This window comes from Macaca fascicularis, chromosome 19, assembly GCF_037993035.2.
Source record: "Macaca fascicularis isolate 582-1 chromosome 19, T2T-MFA8v1.1".
In the NCBI taxonomy this organism is placed as follows: domain Eukaryota; kingdom Metazoa; phylum Chordata; class Mammalia; order Primates; family Cercopithecidae; genus Macaca; species Macaca fascicularis.
This window is the reverse complement of record NC_088393.1, coordinates 52902453-52917020: the sequence shown is the minus strand read 5'-3', so window position 1 is coordinate 52917020 and position 14568 is coordinate 52902453. Positions and strand designations below refer to the sequence as shown.

At 55.4% G+C, this 14568-nt stretch overlaps 1 protein-coding gene across 4 annotated transcripts in view; it reads right to left on the bottom strand.

Annotated features, from left to right (window-relative positions):
• The window catches only part of NECTIN2 (nectin cell adhesion molecule 2), a 43317-nt gene that overhangs the window by 6032 nt on the left and 22717 nt on the right, over positions 1–14568 (bottom strand). For 2 of the 4 annotated variants that reach the window (XM_005589550.5, XM_065535630.2), the window contains exons 3-6: positions 11666–11962; positions 9953–10070; positions 8848–8996; positions 299–452 (exon numbers count right to left, since the gene is read on the bottom strand). In XM_005589550.5, coding sequence (XP_005589607.2) covers positions 299–452; positions 8848–8996; positions 9953–10070; positions 11666–11962 — 718 coding nt within the window. Of the gene's footprint in view, positions 1–298; positions 453–3711; positions 6338–8847; positions 8997–9952; positions 10071–11665; positions 11963–14568 lie in introns of those variants that run through there. The other 2 variants (XM_074023873.1, XM_005589551.4) reach the window with 2 other exon arrangements.

Sequence of the window (14568 nt, the reverse complement as noted above, 5' to 3'; positions counted from 1 at the left end):
AGACTGGGCTCCAATTCTTGGGCTCAAGCAATGGATCCCCCCACTCCAGCATCCAAAAGTGCCGGGATGACAGGTGTGAGCCACTGTGCCTGGCCCCTGGCTAATTTTTAAAATAAATGCCATACTTTATGGCAGAGAGAAACCCATACCTCCCTACTCCATTTAGATCCCAGTTCCTTTAGGTCTGTCTGTTTCACACAGTCAATTATGGAGAATTTTCTGCCATCCTAACCCCTACCCCATACTCCTCAGTTCTTCCACCCCTCTCCCTTTCCCCGTCTCAGGGCCCATCACTTACTCTTCATCCTCCTCTGCCCCCTGCAGCGTCTGCTCCTTCCGCTGCTGCCGGCAGATAAGGATGCCCGTGGCAGCCACAGCAGTTGCAATGATGGCGGCGATGATGCCCCCGATGATGCCGCCCGTGGCCCCTGCGCCTGCTGTGTTGGGGGTCTCTGCAAGGAGAGGGACAGCGTAAGGGGGTCTCCAGGAGGAAGCCACAGCTCCGTATTCCAAGCTACCATCCCCACCCCAAGTCATCGCCTGCCTGTCTATGTCCTCTCCCACGGGCGGGGGACATTCTTTCATTCAACTCAAACTGCTGAGCATGAGGAAGGAGCGAGGACGTGTGCCCCGCATGGGAGACGACTGGAGAACAAAACATACATACAAAGTGTCTACCTTCATGGAACTTTGATTCTCGTTGGGCAGGGAGGCCAACAGTAAGCAAACCAGTACAATAGTTCACATGCCAGACGGGAGTAAGTCACGGGGGATACAAAAATACAGAGTGCGGAAGTGATAGGAGGTGCAAGGTGGGGTCCCCAAAGGTAGTGGGAGGGCCTCTACCTTACTGTAAGGTGACAACTGAGCAAGGACCTGAAAGAGATGCCGGGGATGAGTCACGAGAGTGCCTGGGGGCATCACAGGCAGTGCAAACAGCCAGAGGCCCTGCAGGAGGCTTGCGGGGCTTTATGGCTTTTTTTGAGACGGTCTTGCTTTGTCACTCAGGCTAGAGTGCAGTGGCATGATCACCGCCAACTGTAGCCTCAATCTCCTGGGCTCAAGTGATCCTCCCAACTTACCCTCCGGAGTGGCTGGAACTACAGGCATGTGCCGCCAGGACCAGCTTTTTTTGTTTGTTAATTTTTTGTAGAGATGGGGTTTTGCCGTGTTGCCCAGGCTGGTGTTGAACTCCTGGGCTCAAGCGATCCTCCCGCCTTGGCCTCCCAATGTGCTGGGATTATGCCATGCTCGGCCTGGCTTGTGTTGTTTTTAAAGAACAGCAAGTAGACCATGTAGCTGGGGCAGAATGAGGCGGGGAAGTGGGGAGATGAGAGGAGACAGGACCGGGGCGGCTAGAAAGCAGAGAATGCAGGGGCAGAATTCTGGGATCCAGAATCACCTCTGGGGACTAGAATCTCCTTCCACTTATCAGGAAAGGGGTTAGAGCTGGGGGCAATGACTGACGCCTGTAATCCCAGTGCTTTGGGAGGCCGAGGCGCGCGGATTGTTCAAGATCAGCCAGGGTGACGAGCACAAGACCTCATCTCTAGAAAAAATTTAAAAAATTAGCCGGGGGCCGGCCGGGCACCTATAATCCCAGCCCTTTGGGAGGCTGAGGTGGGTGGATCACCGGAGGTGGGGAGTTTGAGACCAGCCTGATCAACATGGAGAAACCCTGTCTCTACTAAAAATACAAAATATTAGCTGGTCGTGCTGGTGCATGCCTGTAAATCCCAGCTACTCAGGAGGCTGAGGCAGGAGAATCGCTTGAATCCAGGAAGCGGAGGTTGCCGTGAGCCAAGATTGCGCCATTACACTCCAGCCTGGGCAACAAGAGCGAAACTCCATCTCAAAAAAAAAATTAGCTGGGGGCCAGGAACAGTGGCTCACACCTGTCATCCCAGCACTTTTGGAGGCTGAAGTGGGAGGATTGATCACTTGAGCCCGGGAGTTTGAGCCCAGTCTGGGTAATATAGGGAGACCACCCTGCTTCTTAAAAAAAAAAAAAAAACAAAAGGATGGCTGGGCGCATTACTCAGGAGGCTGAAACAGGAGAATTGCTTGAACTTGGGAGGTGGAGGGTGCGGTGAGCCGAGATCGCACCACTGCACTCCAGCCTGGGTAACAGAGCAAGATACCATTTCAAAAACCAAACCAAACAACAAAACAAAACAAAACAAAACAAAAACACAAGACTGGAAAAGGGGTCGAGAAGCCCGTGTGCTCCTGGCCCTCTCCTTCCTTCCTAGCACTTCCTGTTTCCATATCTCACGTCTTCCCTAATGGAAGAGTTTTTGGAGCAGCTACCTGTTTACTTGCCAATTTTCACACTAGGCCATGCGCCCGAGGTCTGGCACACAGTAGGTGTTTGGTGGGTGTGTAAGGACGACCCAGCATGGCACTGAAGGATCCACTGTGTGCCAGGCGGACAGAATTCCCCGCTCCTGCCCTCCTGTTGCCTGGGTGGGGTGGGTGGGCGAGTACAGACAATAAACAACCGGGCAAGTACAGACAATAACACGTATGGAAGAGCCCATGGGGGTCACGCACGCATCAGCCTCACTCTGCAGATGAGGAGGAAGCTTCCAGAGGACGCTGGACTATTGGATCTTCATCTTCACTGCTCCCGTTCCACAGCCTGACATCCTCTGGAGGGCTTCAGCGGGTGGGGGAGTGAGAGAGACACTGCCCCTCGGTCCGCACACACACCTTCATGCTAAACATACTGCTGCTATTCTTGTGGTCATCACGGCAATGTGCACCGGAGGACGGGACTGGGTCTGTGCAGGTCATAGCTGCAGCCCCAGCACCGCCTGGCACAGGGCTTGGTGGGGTCTGTGGAGGTCGACGAGGCTGCATGAGGGCATCACGGGCATGTCCTTACTGGGTCCCGTGACAGCCTTGTGAGGCCGATGTGAACACCCGCCCCGTGTTACAGAGGTGGCACAGAGGCTTGGGAGAGCAGAGGTGACACGGGTAAAAACCTGCCCCTTACTGAGCCTGGGAGTTCAAGGACCCCCTCTATCTTTGCTTTTCCAGTTGAAAGGAGCTGGAGAGAGCTGCTGCCACTCCCAAGGAGTCACTGAAAAGTCCCTTGGGGTGATCCCTGAGGGCAAGGATGGAGAAGCAGGTGAGGGAAGCTACAGTGGGGGTGGCCAGAGATGGGACTTCTCCAGCACCCCTCGCCTGCCCCATGCCCTTAGGGTCCCTAAGAATGGGAGTGGGGAGCAGCCCTCCCCTCCCGAGACTGCCAGCAACCTGGGGGAGTTGAGGTCTGAGGCTCCATTGGATCACAGCCCTCTGGCCTCCCATTCTCTCAGGACGCAGGGAACCTGACTGAGCCCCTGCTGTCCCCACCCCCACCTGCACCCGAGGGTCTCTGGACTCCGACCGGTCTGGCCACACCATCCAGAAAGGCAGCTTCTGTCCTGGGACTCAGAAGTCCAAATGTTCAGGTCTCTGAGCCCACAGTCCAGTGACCTGAATCCTAGTTCCACGAGCCTCGCGGTTCTCGGCTGTCCAATGCGTCTTTCAAGGATCCAAGTGGTCCGAGCCCCACAGCCTTCCCCAGTCTAACCCCTTCCAGGCTCTCATTCCCAGGGGACGTGGATCGGCTCTTCCCAGCCCTGGGACCTAGGAGTCCCTGTCCCACCCCCTCTTTCCCCACCACCCAAGGAGGGGGTCTGATGTATTACAAGACACCCCCAATGTTTTCCTCCAAGGCATTTATTAACTCCTGAGTGTCACGGGGCCAGGGGCAGGCTGGAGTCAAAACCAAGTCTCTGGGGGCGAGGGTCCTCTCTGGATCCCCACAACTCAGCTCCCCGGGCTCCCCATGCAGCCCTAGAGACGGGAGAAGTCCAGTGTGCCATTCCACCTCCCTCCAAGTCCCAGGAAAGTGGGAGGCAGTGTTCCACTCCAGTGTTGTCCAGACGAACAAGTCCAACCAGTCTGGAACCCTAGGCCGGCGTGGCCCAGTTGGGGGCGGGAGGGCTGGGCCCGGCTCTGTCTCTGTCTGTGTCCAGGTCACACATAAACTGCCCGCCGTGAGATGAGGGAGCCGTCCAGCTGGGACTCCATGTCATCCTCGAGTGCTGGGGGTGGAGGCAACATGAGGCCTTTCTCTGCCTTCTCTTCCTCCTCCTCCTCCTCCTCCTCCTCACCATCTGGTTCCATGGGACCAGGGACTACTGGTGTCCAGAAGACAGGGTCCCCATTTCCCAACACCTGAGTTTTCGGATCGTAGAATCCCCCGTCGCCGCTGGCTCCTCTTCCTGTTCCTCCAAGGCTCTTCCTCCTCCTCCTCACCCTCAGCAGAATGAAGGCCAAGGACCCCCCAGCCAGAAGTAGCAGCACCAGCAGTGTCCCCCCCACGGCCCCCCACACCAGCGGGCCCATGTCTCGGGGCGAGGCCCTGGGGGTTTCTGAGGAGAGAGAGAAGGAGGGGTGAGAGAGAGAGAGAGAGAAAGGGAGACACAAGGTCATGAGGATAGCTCTGGTGAGGGGGTGGGGGAGATGCAGGATAGGCGGGGAGGAAAGGAACGGGAGTGACCATAATTAGGGGGTGACTCTAAGCAGAAGAATGGAGGAGGAAGAGGAGTGGGGGGGAAGGGGAAGCCCCCCTCCGCCCTTCACTACAGCCTGAGCACCACTTTGTACAAGGAGGGGATGCCAACCAGTGGTCCCCAGGTGTTCACGTTTTGCAAAATTTAAATTGCTAGCCAACCTTTCAAAAATCAGGCGATTTCACTTAAAAATCCAGGTTTCTCTTAGGGGGGAAAAGATCAGATCTGGCAACACCAAACTCCCACGTCTGGCAATCGCTGTGGCTGAGTGGAAGCTGGCTATTCGGATGCAGTAGATCTGGCCGCCCGGTCACTGGCTGGGACCCTGGCGCCACCTGACTTCGCAGCCCTCCCTGAATGTGCTGTGGGGTCCTCACACAGCTACGAGCTTGGGGGCACACCCCCTCGGGGGAGGACAGTTGGATTTCAGTGGGAGGCTGTCTGATCCCAAAGCTCTCTGCAGAGGGCCACAGACTCCTGATACTTCTGCCCTCTCGAGTGGCTGGGAGCATTTATTCCAAGTGCTGTGGCTGCCTCCTCTCTGGGCCACTCATCCCCAGCGTGTAAAATGGGGTTCTCATAGACCGGGACAGTAGGACTTCCTTAGTGCTCCCTGCAGGGGTTGAGCCAGGGAGGATGGGAGGGAGCAGGGAGGCAGAGAGAGAGGAAGCCATGAAGTGCTGAGGAGGGAAGTGTGAGCAGGGAGGGATGGGGCTCCTGGGCCCCAAGCCAGGGACAGGTATCAATGTAACCAGAACCTACCCACCGCCACTTCCCCCATCCCTGCATGCAAGGCCTAACTGGGACAGACGGGGGTGGGGGTTCACCCACACCTGACCGCACCTCTACACCTCTACTCACAGGAGAGCTGAGACCCAGGAAGGACATCTGTTTCTGTTGTTTTCAAACAGGGGGTCATGACCCAGTGGGCTGTCAAATCAGCTTAGTGACTCACAAATAGCATTAAAAAAAGAGGAGGATAAAATCTTTTTTGGCAGGGGGTAGGGTGGTATATACGTCTCTAGCTATACGCTGGGTTGAGGAGTGAAACAGATTTTTCTCCATAATGGAAGTGCTGGTCACTAACTGGACCAGGTTGAGCCTATCTCGGGAGGTCTGTCTCTGTTTCTGGAGGTGGCATTGGTGTTTTGGAACTTGATGCTGAGTCTGTTCATGTCTAGGGTTGAAAGTTCTGAATCAGGCTCATGTGGTGGCTCATGTCTGTAATCCCAGCACTTTGGGAGGCCGAGGCAAAAGGAATGCTTTGAGGCCAGGAGTTCAAGACCAGTCTGGTCAACATAATGAGACCCTGTCTCTATTAAAAATAAAATGTTCTCTGAGTCTCCCTAAAGATAGATCTGTCCTGCGGTGTGGCATGTGTACCTATGTTCGTGCTGCTGTGGACTCCATACTGTTTTTCTGTGACGACTGTGTGTGTGCCTGGATGTGGGTTCGTGGCTCAGAGACCCTCTGAGAGTGACCCCAGGAGCTTTGAGTGTGTCTCCTCTGGCTGTGGCTGTCGGGGCACTCACTGCTTGCAACGGGATTTCTAGGGTGCTTGGAGCACGCACGTTTCTGCAGGCATTATCTGTAGGCACGTGTCTTTGTAATGGTGTTGTCGTCTGGGGGTGGCTCCGTGGCCACCGTTGTGGGGAGGTGGGGTATCTTTCCACAGCGCTGAGTCTTTCTCTACTGCGTCTGTTCTGCAGGCTCCAACCTTGGAGCCACCTGCTGGGTGTGTGGGCAGGGCATCAGCTTCTCAGGTGTATCTGGGGTAGAGGTTAGGGGTGTATTTCCAGTCAGGTGTCTGTCTGGGTGGGTGGAGCTGACCCTCCCCTGGGTGTGCTGCTGAGGGCAGGGACTGTGGCTCATTCACCATTGTATTCCTAACCTCAGCCAGAGTGCCTAGCAAACAGGAAACACATATTTGTTGAATGAGAATCTCCCTAACGGACTTTCTGGAGAGTTTCGGAGGAGTTTCGGGGAGTTTCGGGAGAGTTCCCAGGCACAGGTTTCTCCCAGGGTGTCTTTTGATTTTCCGTCTGAGTGAAGGATGACATTCCTCTGTGGGCAGCCGTTGCTGTCCGGGATTAGTTTTGCCCCCAGCGTGTCTGTCTGTGTGATGTCTCCCTCCAGGGACTCGTGCGCATCCTCAAGCATCAGGCGAGCCCAGAGCGGGACAGCTGTCTCTCTGGGTTTGCTGTCTGTGACAGTGTTTCCCATAGGGGTGCCCTATCTCCCTGGCTGTCTCTGGATTCCTGAAGAGGGGTCTGTTTTCCCTTAGGTGTCCCTGCAAGGTTGTGTGTGCATTCTAAGATTATGACTCAGTAAGGGAGCCTGCTTCTGTCCCTCCGTGGCTACTCTGTCTGCATGACAGGGACAGCACCTGTCTGGGAGTTTGTCCCTACACCTTCGGTCATGTTTCTGGGGGGCCTGCACATTGAGTGTTTGCACAGGTGTGCTGCATGGACCGTTGCCCTCGGGTGTTCCTTTTTTTTTTTTTTTTTTTTGTTTTTTTGTTTTTTTGTTTTTTTGTTTTTTTTTTGAGACGGAGTCTCGCGCTGTCGCCCAGGCTGGAGTGCAGTGGCGCGATCTCGGCTCACTGCAAGCTCCGCCTCCCGGGTTCACGCCATTCTCCTGCCTCAGCCTCCCGAGTAGCTGGGACTACAGGCGCCCACAACCGCGCCCGGCTAATTTTTTGTATTTTTAGTAGAGACGGGGTTTCACCGTGTTAGCCAGGATGGTCTCGATCTCCTGACCTTGTGATCCGCCCGTCTCGGCCTCCCAAAGTGCTGGGATTACAGGCTTGAGCCACCGCGCCCGGCCCCTCGGGTGTTTCTAAGCATGTCTCTTTCTGGCCAGGTGCAGCGGCTCACGCCTGTAATCCCAGCACTTCTGGAGGCCAAGGCGGGTGGATCACCTGAGGTCAGCAGTTCGAGACCAGCCTGACCAATATGGTGAAACCCTGTCTCTACCGAAAATACAAAACTTAGCTGGGCTTGATGGTGAGCGCATGTAGTCCCAGCTACTCAGGAGGCTGAAGCAGGATATTGCTTGAACCCGGGAGGCGGAGGTTGCGGTGAGCTGAGATTATGCCACTGCACTTCAGCCTGGGCGACAGAGCAAGACTCCATCTCAAAAAAAAAAAAAAAAAAAAAAAGAAAAGTCTGTTTCCAGTTGTCACAGTTGTCATCTGGCTTCGTTCCGTCTGTCTTGGCCAGTGCCACTGTCCTCCTGGGTGTGTGTCTTGGTGACAATGGGTTTGAGTGTGCAGGGTTACTATCCAGGTGAGTGTCTGGATTCTTTTTTTTTTTTTTTTTTTTTTTTGAGACGGAGTCTCGCTCTGTCGCCCAGGCTGGAGTGCAGTGGCGCGATCTCGGCTCACTGCAAGCTCCACCTCCCGGGTTCACGCCATTCTCCCGCCTCAGCCTCCGAGTAGCTGGGACTACAGGCGCCCGCCACGACGCCCGGCTAGTTTTTTGTATTTTTAGTAGAGACGGGGTTTCACCATGTTAGCCAGGACGATCTCGATCTCCTGACCTCGTGATCCACCCGCCTCGGCCTCCCAAAGTGCTGGGATTACAGGCTTGAGCCACCGCGCCCGGCCAAGTGTCTGGATTCTGAGGCATCTCTGCAACAGCATTTCCCAGCACAGGGAGTGTCTGTGGCTGTGGGTCCTGCCAGCTGTGGCTTTGACAGGAGGGGTCTCTGGCCCCAGCTCCGGGGCCCGTGGGGCTCTCTGTCCCAGGGAGCATGGCTCTGTTAACAGTCCCGGCTTCCCTCTAGGTGTGTGGCTCTGCAGCTGTGAGTTTGACCCAGTTTCCATCACTGGGTGATGGTCTGGCTTCGCGCTTTTCCTCTTTGGCTCCGTGCCTTGGGGCCGGATCGTGTTTCTAGGGGTGGGAGCTCTTGGTTTCTGTCTCTTTGAGGTTTGCGTGCCTGATTCTAGGTGTGTGTCTTTCTCAGGAGCTGGAGCCCAGGGCAGCTTCCTCAGGTCTCTTCGTGAGGACCCTAGCCAGGCCTCTACTTTCTAGGAACCCCGAGCAAAGTCCTCAACCCCCCAACTCTGCTGCCTTCACTTACCCTGACACCCCAAATTCAGACCCCAGTCTGAGGCCACGAGGGGAAGGCCAACCCTCATCTCCCCTCAGCCAGGCGGGTCTACATCCCTCCCAGGCCGGCGGCGCAGCCTCCCCCAGTGCAGTCCCCAAATCCTGAAGGGTGGAGCTCTGGGGGAGCAGACCCAGGTCTCCACACACGGCCCCCAAGACCCACTCACCTCGGACAAAGATGACCTGCTCAGCGCGGCCCATGCCCACGGCATTGGTGACTGTGCAGACGAAGGTGGTATTGAACAGACTGTCCACCGCGTGGATGACCAGCTGGGAGCCCTGGGCTACTGCGGAGGTCGGGAAGATGCCTGAGGTCCTGGAGGGGTGTGGGGTCAGGTGAGAGGGATACCAAGGTCGAGAGGGGAGCACAGGTCTCATCCCTGAAGATACACCCACCAGGAGCCAAGCTGCAGGGACCTAAGTACTCCTGGAGACCCCAAATTGCCAAAATGCAAGCTCCCTTCAACCTGGAGGACTTAGGAGTTTAGGCCCAGCCCCTCCTCCCTCAGACCCAGGAGTCCAGGACCCCAGCCCTTCCTCTCTCAGACACTGGAGTCCAAGCCCCCAGCCCCTGCTCCCTTGGACCCAGGAGTCCAGCCCCCAGCCTCTCCTCCCTCAGACCCAGGAGTCCAGGCCCCAGCCCCTCCTCCCTCAGACCCAGGAGTCCAGGCCCCCAGCCCCTCCTCCCTCAGACCCAGGAGTCCAGGCCCCCAGCCCCTCCTCCCTCAGACCCAGGAGTCCAGGCCCCCAGCCCCTCCTCCCTCAGACCCAGGAGTCCAGGCCCCCAGCCCCTCCTCCCTCAGACCCAGGAGTCCAGGCCCCAGCCCTGCCTCCCTCAGACCCAGGAGTCCAGGCCCCAGCCCTGCCTCCCTCAGACCCAGGAGTCCAGGCCCCCAGCCCCTGCTCCCTCGGACCCAGGAGTCCAGGCCCCCAGCCTCTCCTCCCTCGGACCCAGGAGTCCAGGACCCCAGCCCTTCCTCTCTCAGACACTGGAGTCCAAGCCCCCAGCCCCTCCTCCCTCAGACCCAGGAGTCCAGGCCCCCAGCCCCTGCTCCCTCGGACCCAGGAGTCCAGGCCCCCAGCCTCTCCTCCCTCAGACCCAGGAGTCCAGGACCCCAGCCCTTCCTCTCTCAGACACTGGAGTCCAAGCCCCCAGCCCCTGCTCCCTCGGACCCAGGAGTCCAGGCCCCAGCCTCTCCTCCCTCAGACCCAGGAGTCCAGGCCCCAGCCCTGCCTCCCTCAGACCCAGGGTTCCGAGGCCACGTGACTCACGTGCTCCAGTCATAGCCCGTGGGCTCTGGGTTGCTGTGGACGTCACAGCTCAGGGTGGCATCGGTACGGCCGAGGTACCAGTTGTCATCATAGCCGGAGATGGACACTTCAGGAGGGTCTGCGGGAAATGGGGGGACTGGATCAGCAAGGAGGAGAATCCCAGAGTGGGTGGACAGGTTAGCAGATGGACAGGAATGCTAAAGAAACGGGGCAGGTTGGCAGGAGGTATGGCAGTCAAAACCATCTGGGGCAAATCAGTCCAGGCTGTGTATGCTGATGTCGGTGTAGACACCGTTCGGGGAAACCACTGTGGATAATTTTGTGGGAGTTATTCAGTGCTGGCAGTGCCTGTGGGAGCCACTACAAATAATGTGTGTGTGTGTGTGTGTGTTTGACAGGACGTTGCTCTGTTGCCCAGGGTGGAGAGCAGTGGGGTGATCTTAGCTTGTTGCAACTTCCGCATCCTGGGCTCAAGCCATCCTCCCGCCTCGGCCTCCCAGGTGGTTGGGATTACAGGCATGTACCAACACTTCCAGCTAATTTTGGTATTTTTAGCAGAGACAGGGTTTCACTGTGTTGCCCAGGCTGGTCCCAAACTCTTGACCTCAAGTGATCCGCCTGCCTTGGCCTCCCAAAGTGCTGGGATTACAGGTGTGACCCACCACATCCGGCCTATGTGTGTGTTTCTGACATGGAAGGAGGATGTCAAAACAGGGTTTGGGCAACCAGTGTAGGTCCTGGGAAGAAACTGGCACAGACGAGGCTCAGGGGAGCTGGTGCACTTATGGGCGCACATGATGCATGTTGTCTGGGGGAACCGGTGTAGACTTGGCTTAGGGAATCTGTGTAAGTGGAGGCATTGCCTGGGGAGCTAGTGTAGACAACGTTGAGTTGGGGTATGTGGTCATTTTGGACAGTGGTGGAAGAGGTGGTTAAGCCAGTATTTGAGGGATTCTGTGTGAAGAGTGCCAGGGTGGCCTCTCTGGGTAATATTATGAGGTGTGAGTATAGGCAGTTTCTGGAAGAGCTAGCAAAAATCCCAGTGGGAGGGGTCAGGATCAACAGGGCCCAGGGGGTGGGGGCAATGTAAATAATATCAGGGATCAGGGGTCGGTGTAGAGACTCTGGGAGACACAGTATAGATGGCACCTAGGGAAGTCAAGGCATAAGTATGAGAAGGTGTGGAGATGATGTTAGGTTGGGCAGTGTAGACATGTAGACATGGCCCAGCATGATTGACCCAGACGGTCCAGGGGCAGTGCCGACCAGGGTCCATGGAAGCCAGAAAAGACACTGTTGGGGGCAGCTCTTTGCTGGTAAACCAACTCTCTGGGGAATACAAGAAGCTCCCATTTCTAGGGTTTGCCAATTTCCTTGGTGTAAACATTCCCCAAGGTTGATTTCAAGCTCTGAGACGGCTTCATTGGATGTGGAATTGGAAAGAAATGTATCAAACTGGCTCTTGCAAGCCCATCCCAGCTTACCACAGACTAGGCATGGCATGGCATGAACCCAGTAAAGCCAGTATAGACAATGAGGGGGAAGTATGTAGATTTGCCCATGGGAACCAGTGTAGACAATGGCAGGAAGGTTGTGCAGAATTTGGCTTCAGGGAACCCACGTAGACAACATTCAGAGACAATGTAGACAGTGCTTTAGAGAAGCCAGTGTAGGCAGTTTTGATGGGGGAGGGGTCACCCCCGATGCACTCACAGCGTACAGAGAGGGTCACAGGTATCAGGGCTGGCTCCTCGAAGCTCTCATGCTCCACTTTGCAGGTGACCGTGACACCATCTGCTCGGCCCGAGGGGACCAAGGTGAAGCGGCTGGTGACGGTGACAGTGCCGGCCAGGGTCCCTGACACCTGGGTCTCTTTGGCTTCCCAGTCCAGGGATGAGAGCCAGGAGATCCGGGCAGGTGGGCGACCCTCTTTGGAGATGCAGCGGGCCACTGGCACAGGGTCCTGGCTGAACGTGACCTCCTGGGCCTCAGCGTGGTTCTGGGGCTTGGCTGGGGAGAGGATGAGAGGGGGTGCATCATTCCTCACCTGCAGTCATTCAACCAACACTCAGCAGAGGAGCAGGGTGCTAGGCCCTAACCGCTGGGTTCCAATCCCAGCTCTGCTGCTTATCAGTGGCCTGGCTTGGGGTAAGTGGTTTTGCAACTCGGTAGCTGTCTTTTCTTTGGTTCTGTAGCTGTCTCTTCTTTGGTAAAATGGGGATAATGAAAGTACCCACCCCGAGGATTTTTTTTTTTTTTTTGAGATGGAGTCTGGCTCTGTCGCCCAGGCTGGAGTGCAGTGTCCGGATCTCAGCTCACTGCAAGCTCCGCCTCCCGGGCTTACGCCATTCTCCTGCCTCAGCCTCCCGAGTAGCTGGGACTACAGGCGCCCGCCACCTTGCCCGGCTAGTTTTTTGTATTTTTTTTAGTAGAGACGGGGTTTCAACGTGTTAGCCAGGATGGTCTTGATCTCCTGACCTCGTGTTCCATCCATCTCGGCCTCCCAAAGTGCTGGGATTACAGGATTGAGCCACTGCGCCTGGCCTGAGGATTGTTGTGTGAATTAAATACTACACTGATAGGTAAATGCCTTAGGGTACTGTCTGGCCCACACTGCCCTATCCAAGCGTTGCCCATTTTATTTTACTTTATTTTTTAGAGACAGGGGCCCGCTCTGTCACCTGGGCTTGCGTGCAGTGGCGTGATCATAGCTTGCTGCAGCCTCCACCCACTAGGCTCAAGTGATCTGCCCTCCTTGGCCTCCAGAGTAGCCAGGACCACAGGCATGCACCACCATGCCCAGCTAATTTAAATTTTTTTTTTTTTTTGTAGAGATGAGTTCTTGCTATGTTGCCCAGGTGGATCTCAAACTCCTGAGCACAAGCCATCTTCCCACCTCGGCCCCTCAAAGCTCTGAGGTTACAGGCGCCTGGCCTGGCCATTTCGTTATACTGTCTCTTCGCCCTGCCAGAGATGCAGAGACAGGGTCCAAAAGCCTGGAGGAGGCTGGGATTTAAAAGAAAAAGGTGGTCAGGCATGGTGGTTCACACCTGCAATTCCAGCACTTTAGGAGGCTGAGGAGGGTGGATCACTTGAGGTCAGGAGTTCGACACCAGCCTGGCCAACATGGTGAAACCTTGTCTCTACTAAAAATGCAAAAATTAGCCAGGCGTGGTAGCATGCATCTGTAATCCCAGCTACTCAGGAGGCTGAGGCATGAGAATTGCTTGAACCCGGGAGGCGGAGGTTGCAGTGGGCGGAGATCATGCCACTGCACTCCAGCCTGGGTGACAGAGCAAGACTCTGTCTCAAAAAACAAAACAAAACAAAACAAAAAAGCCAAGGCTGAATAACCGAGTAATGTGGTTCAAAGGTCCAGCTGAAAAGGCCCCCTGTTCCTTTTCCTGTAGTCATCATTAGAGGATTGTATGACCGGAAGTGTGATAAAGGCAGAAAATTTTCAAAGTCGGTCCTTTTTTTTAATACCCTTTCCACCTTATCCTCTTGGAAAACATGGGAAGAAAAAAATCACAAAAAACAAACCTCCAGGAAGAATAGCAGCTCATGCTTATGATGTGTGTTCCCCACCCAGACTCACATCTTCCATTGCTTTCTGGACCTGGGTATCCACCTCTGAACTTCTCAACACAGTCTGACTCTCCCCTTCTTCCCAGCTCTCCCTTCCCACCGCCTTCTCCCCTGACCATTGTGGAGCATCCAACAAGCCTCCCCACATCCTCCTGGCTGCCCTCCAAGCTGTTAGAATAGCGACTCAGGGCCCAAGCCCAGCACTTCCCCATGGCCACCTCCCCTGGCCGCTCCACGTGCTCCCTACCCACGCCCTCCTCAGTCTCTGCCCCCACCCACTTTGGGGTTTTGGTTGGTGATTTTGTGACTGGATTGCTTTGGCTTCCTTCTCCAGACCCCACTCCAAGCCCCTCTTCCTCAAGGGCACTTTGCTGACTGCTGACTCTGGCCAACCATCCATCTCTCAGTGGCTCACACATTATGAAGACAGAGGCTTTGGCTGTTTTGTTCCTTACTTCTGCCCCAGTGTGTATATAGAAGCTTTTGAAGTTATCTCTCTCTCTCTGTTTTTTTAATTTGAGATGGAGTCTTGCTCTGTCACCCAGGCTGGAGTACAGTGGTTCAATCTCAGCTCACTGCAACCTCCTCTTCCTGGTTTCAGTGATTCGCCCACCTTAGCCTCCTGAGTAGCTGGGATTACAGATGTGCGCCACCATCCCTGGCTAATTTTTACTTTTATTTTTGGAGACCCTCTCTCCAAGAAACAAACAAACAAACAAACAAACAAAAGCTCACTTGCAAAAGCTCCTTGCCTTGGCCCCTGCTTGAAGTGTATATTCAGGACAACTTCAATCTATGCTCCCAGGTGGTCATCCTCAAGCCTTGCCCTTGATTAAACCCTACACTTCCTCATATCTTCTGAGTCGCTTTATTTATTTATTTATTTTGATTCGGAGTTTTGCTCTTGTTGCCTCTCAGCCTCCCAAAGTGCTGGGATTACAGGTGTGAGCCACCGTGCCTAGCCCTAAAGTTATCTCTGGAAGAGAACAAATGATTGCATAAGAAGAGAGGCATTGGTGAGGGTGGGG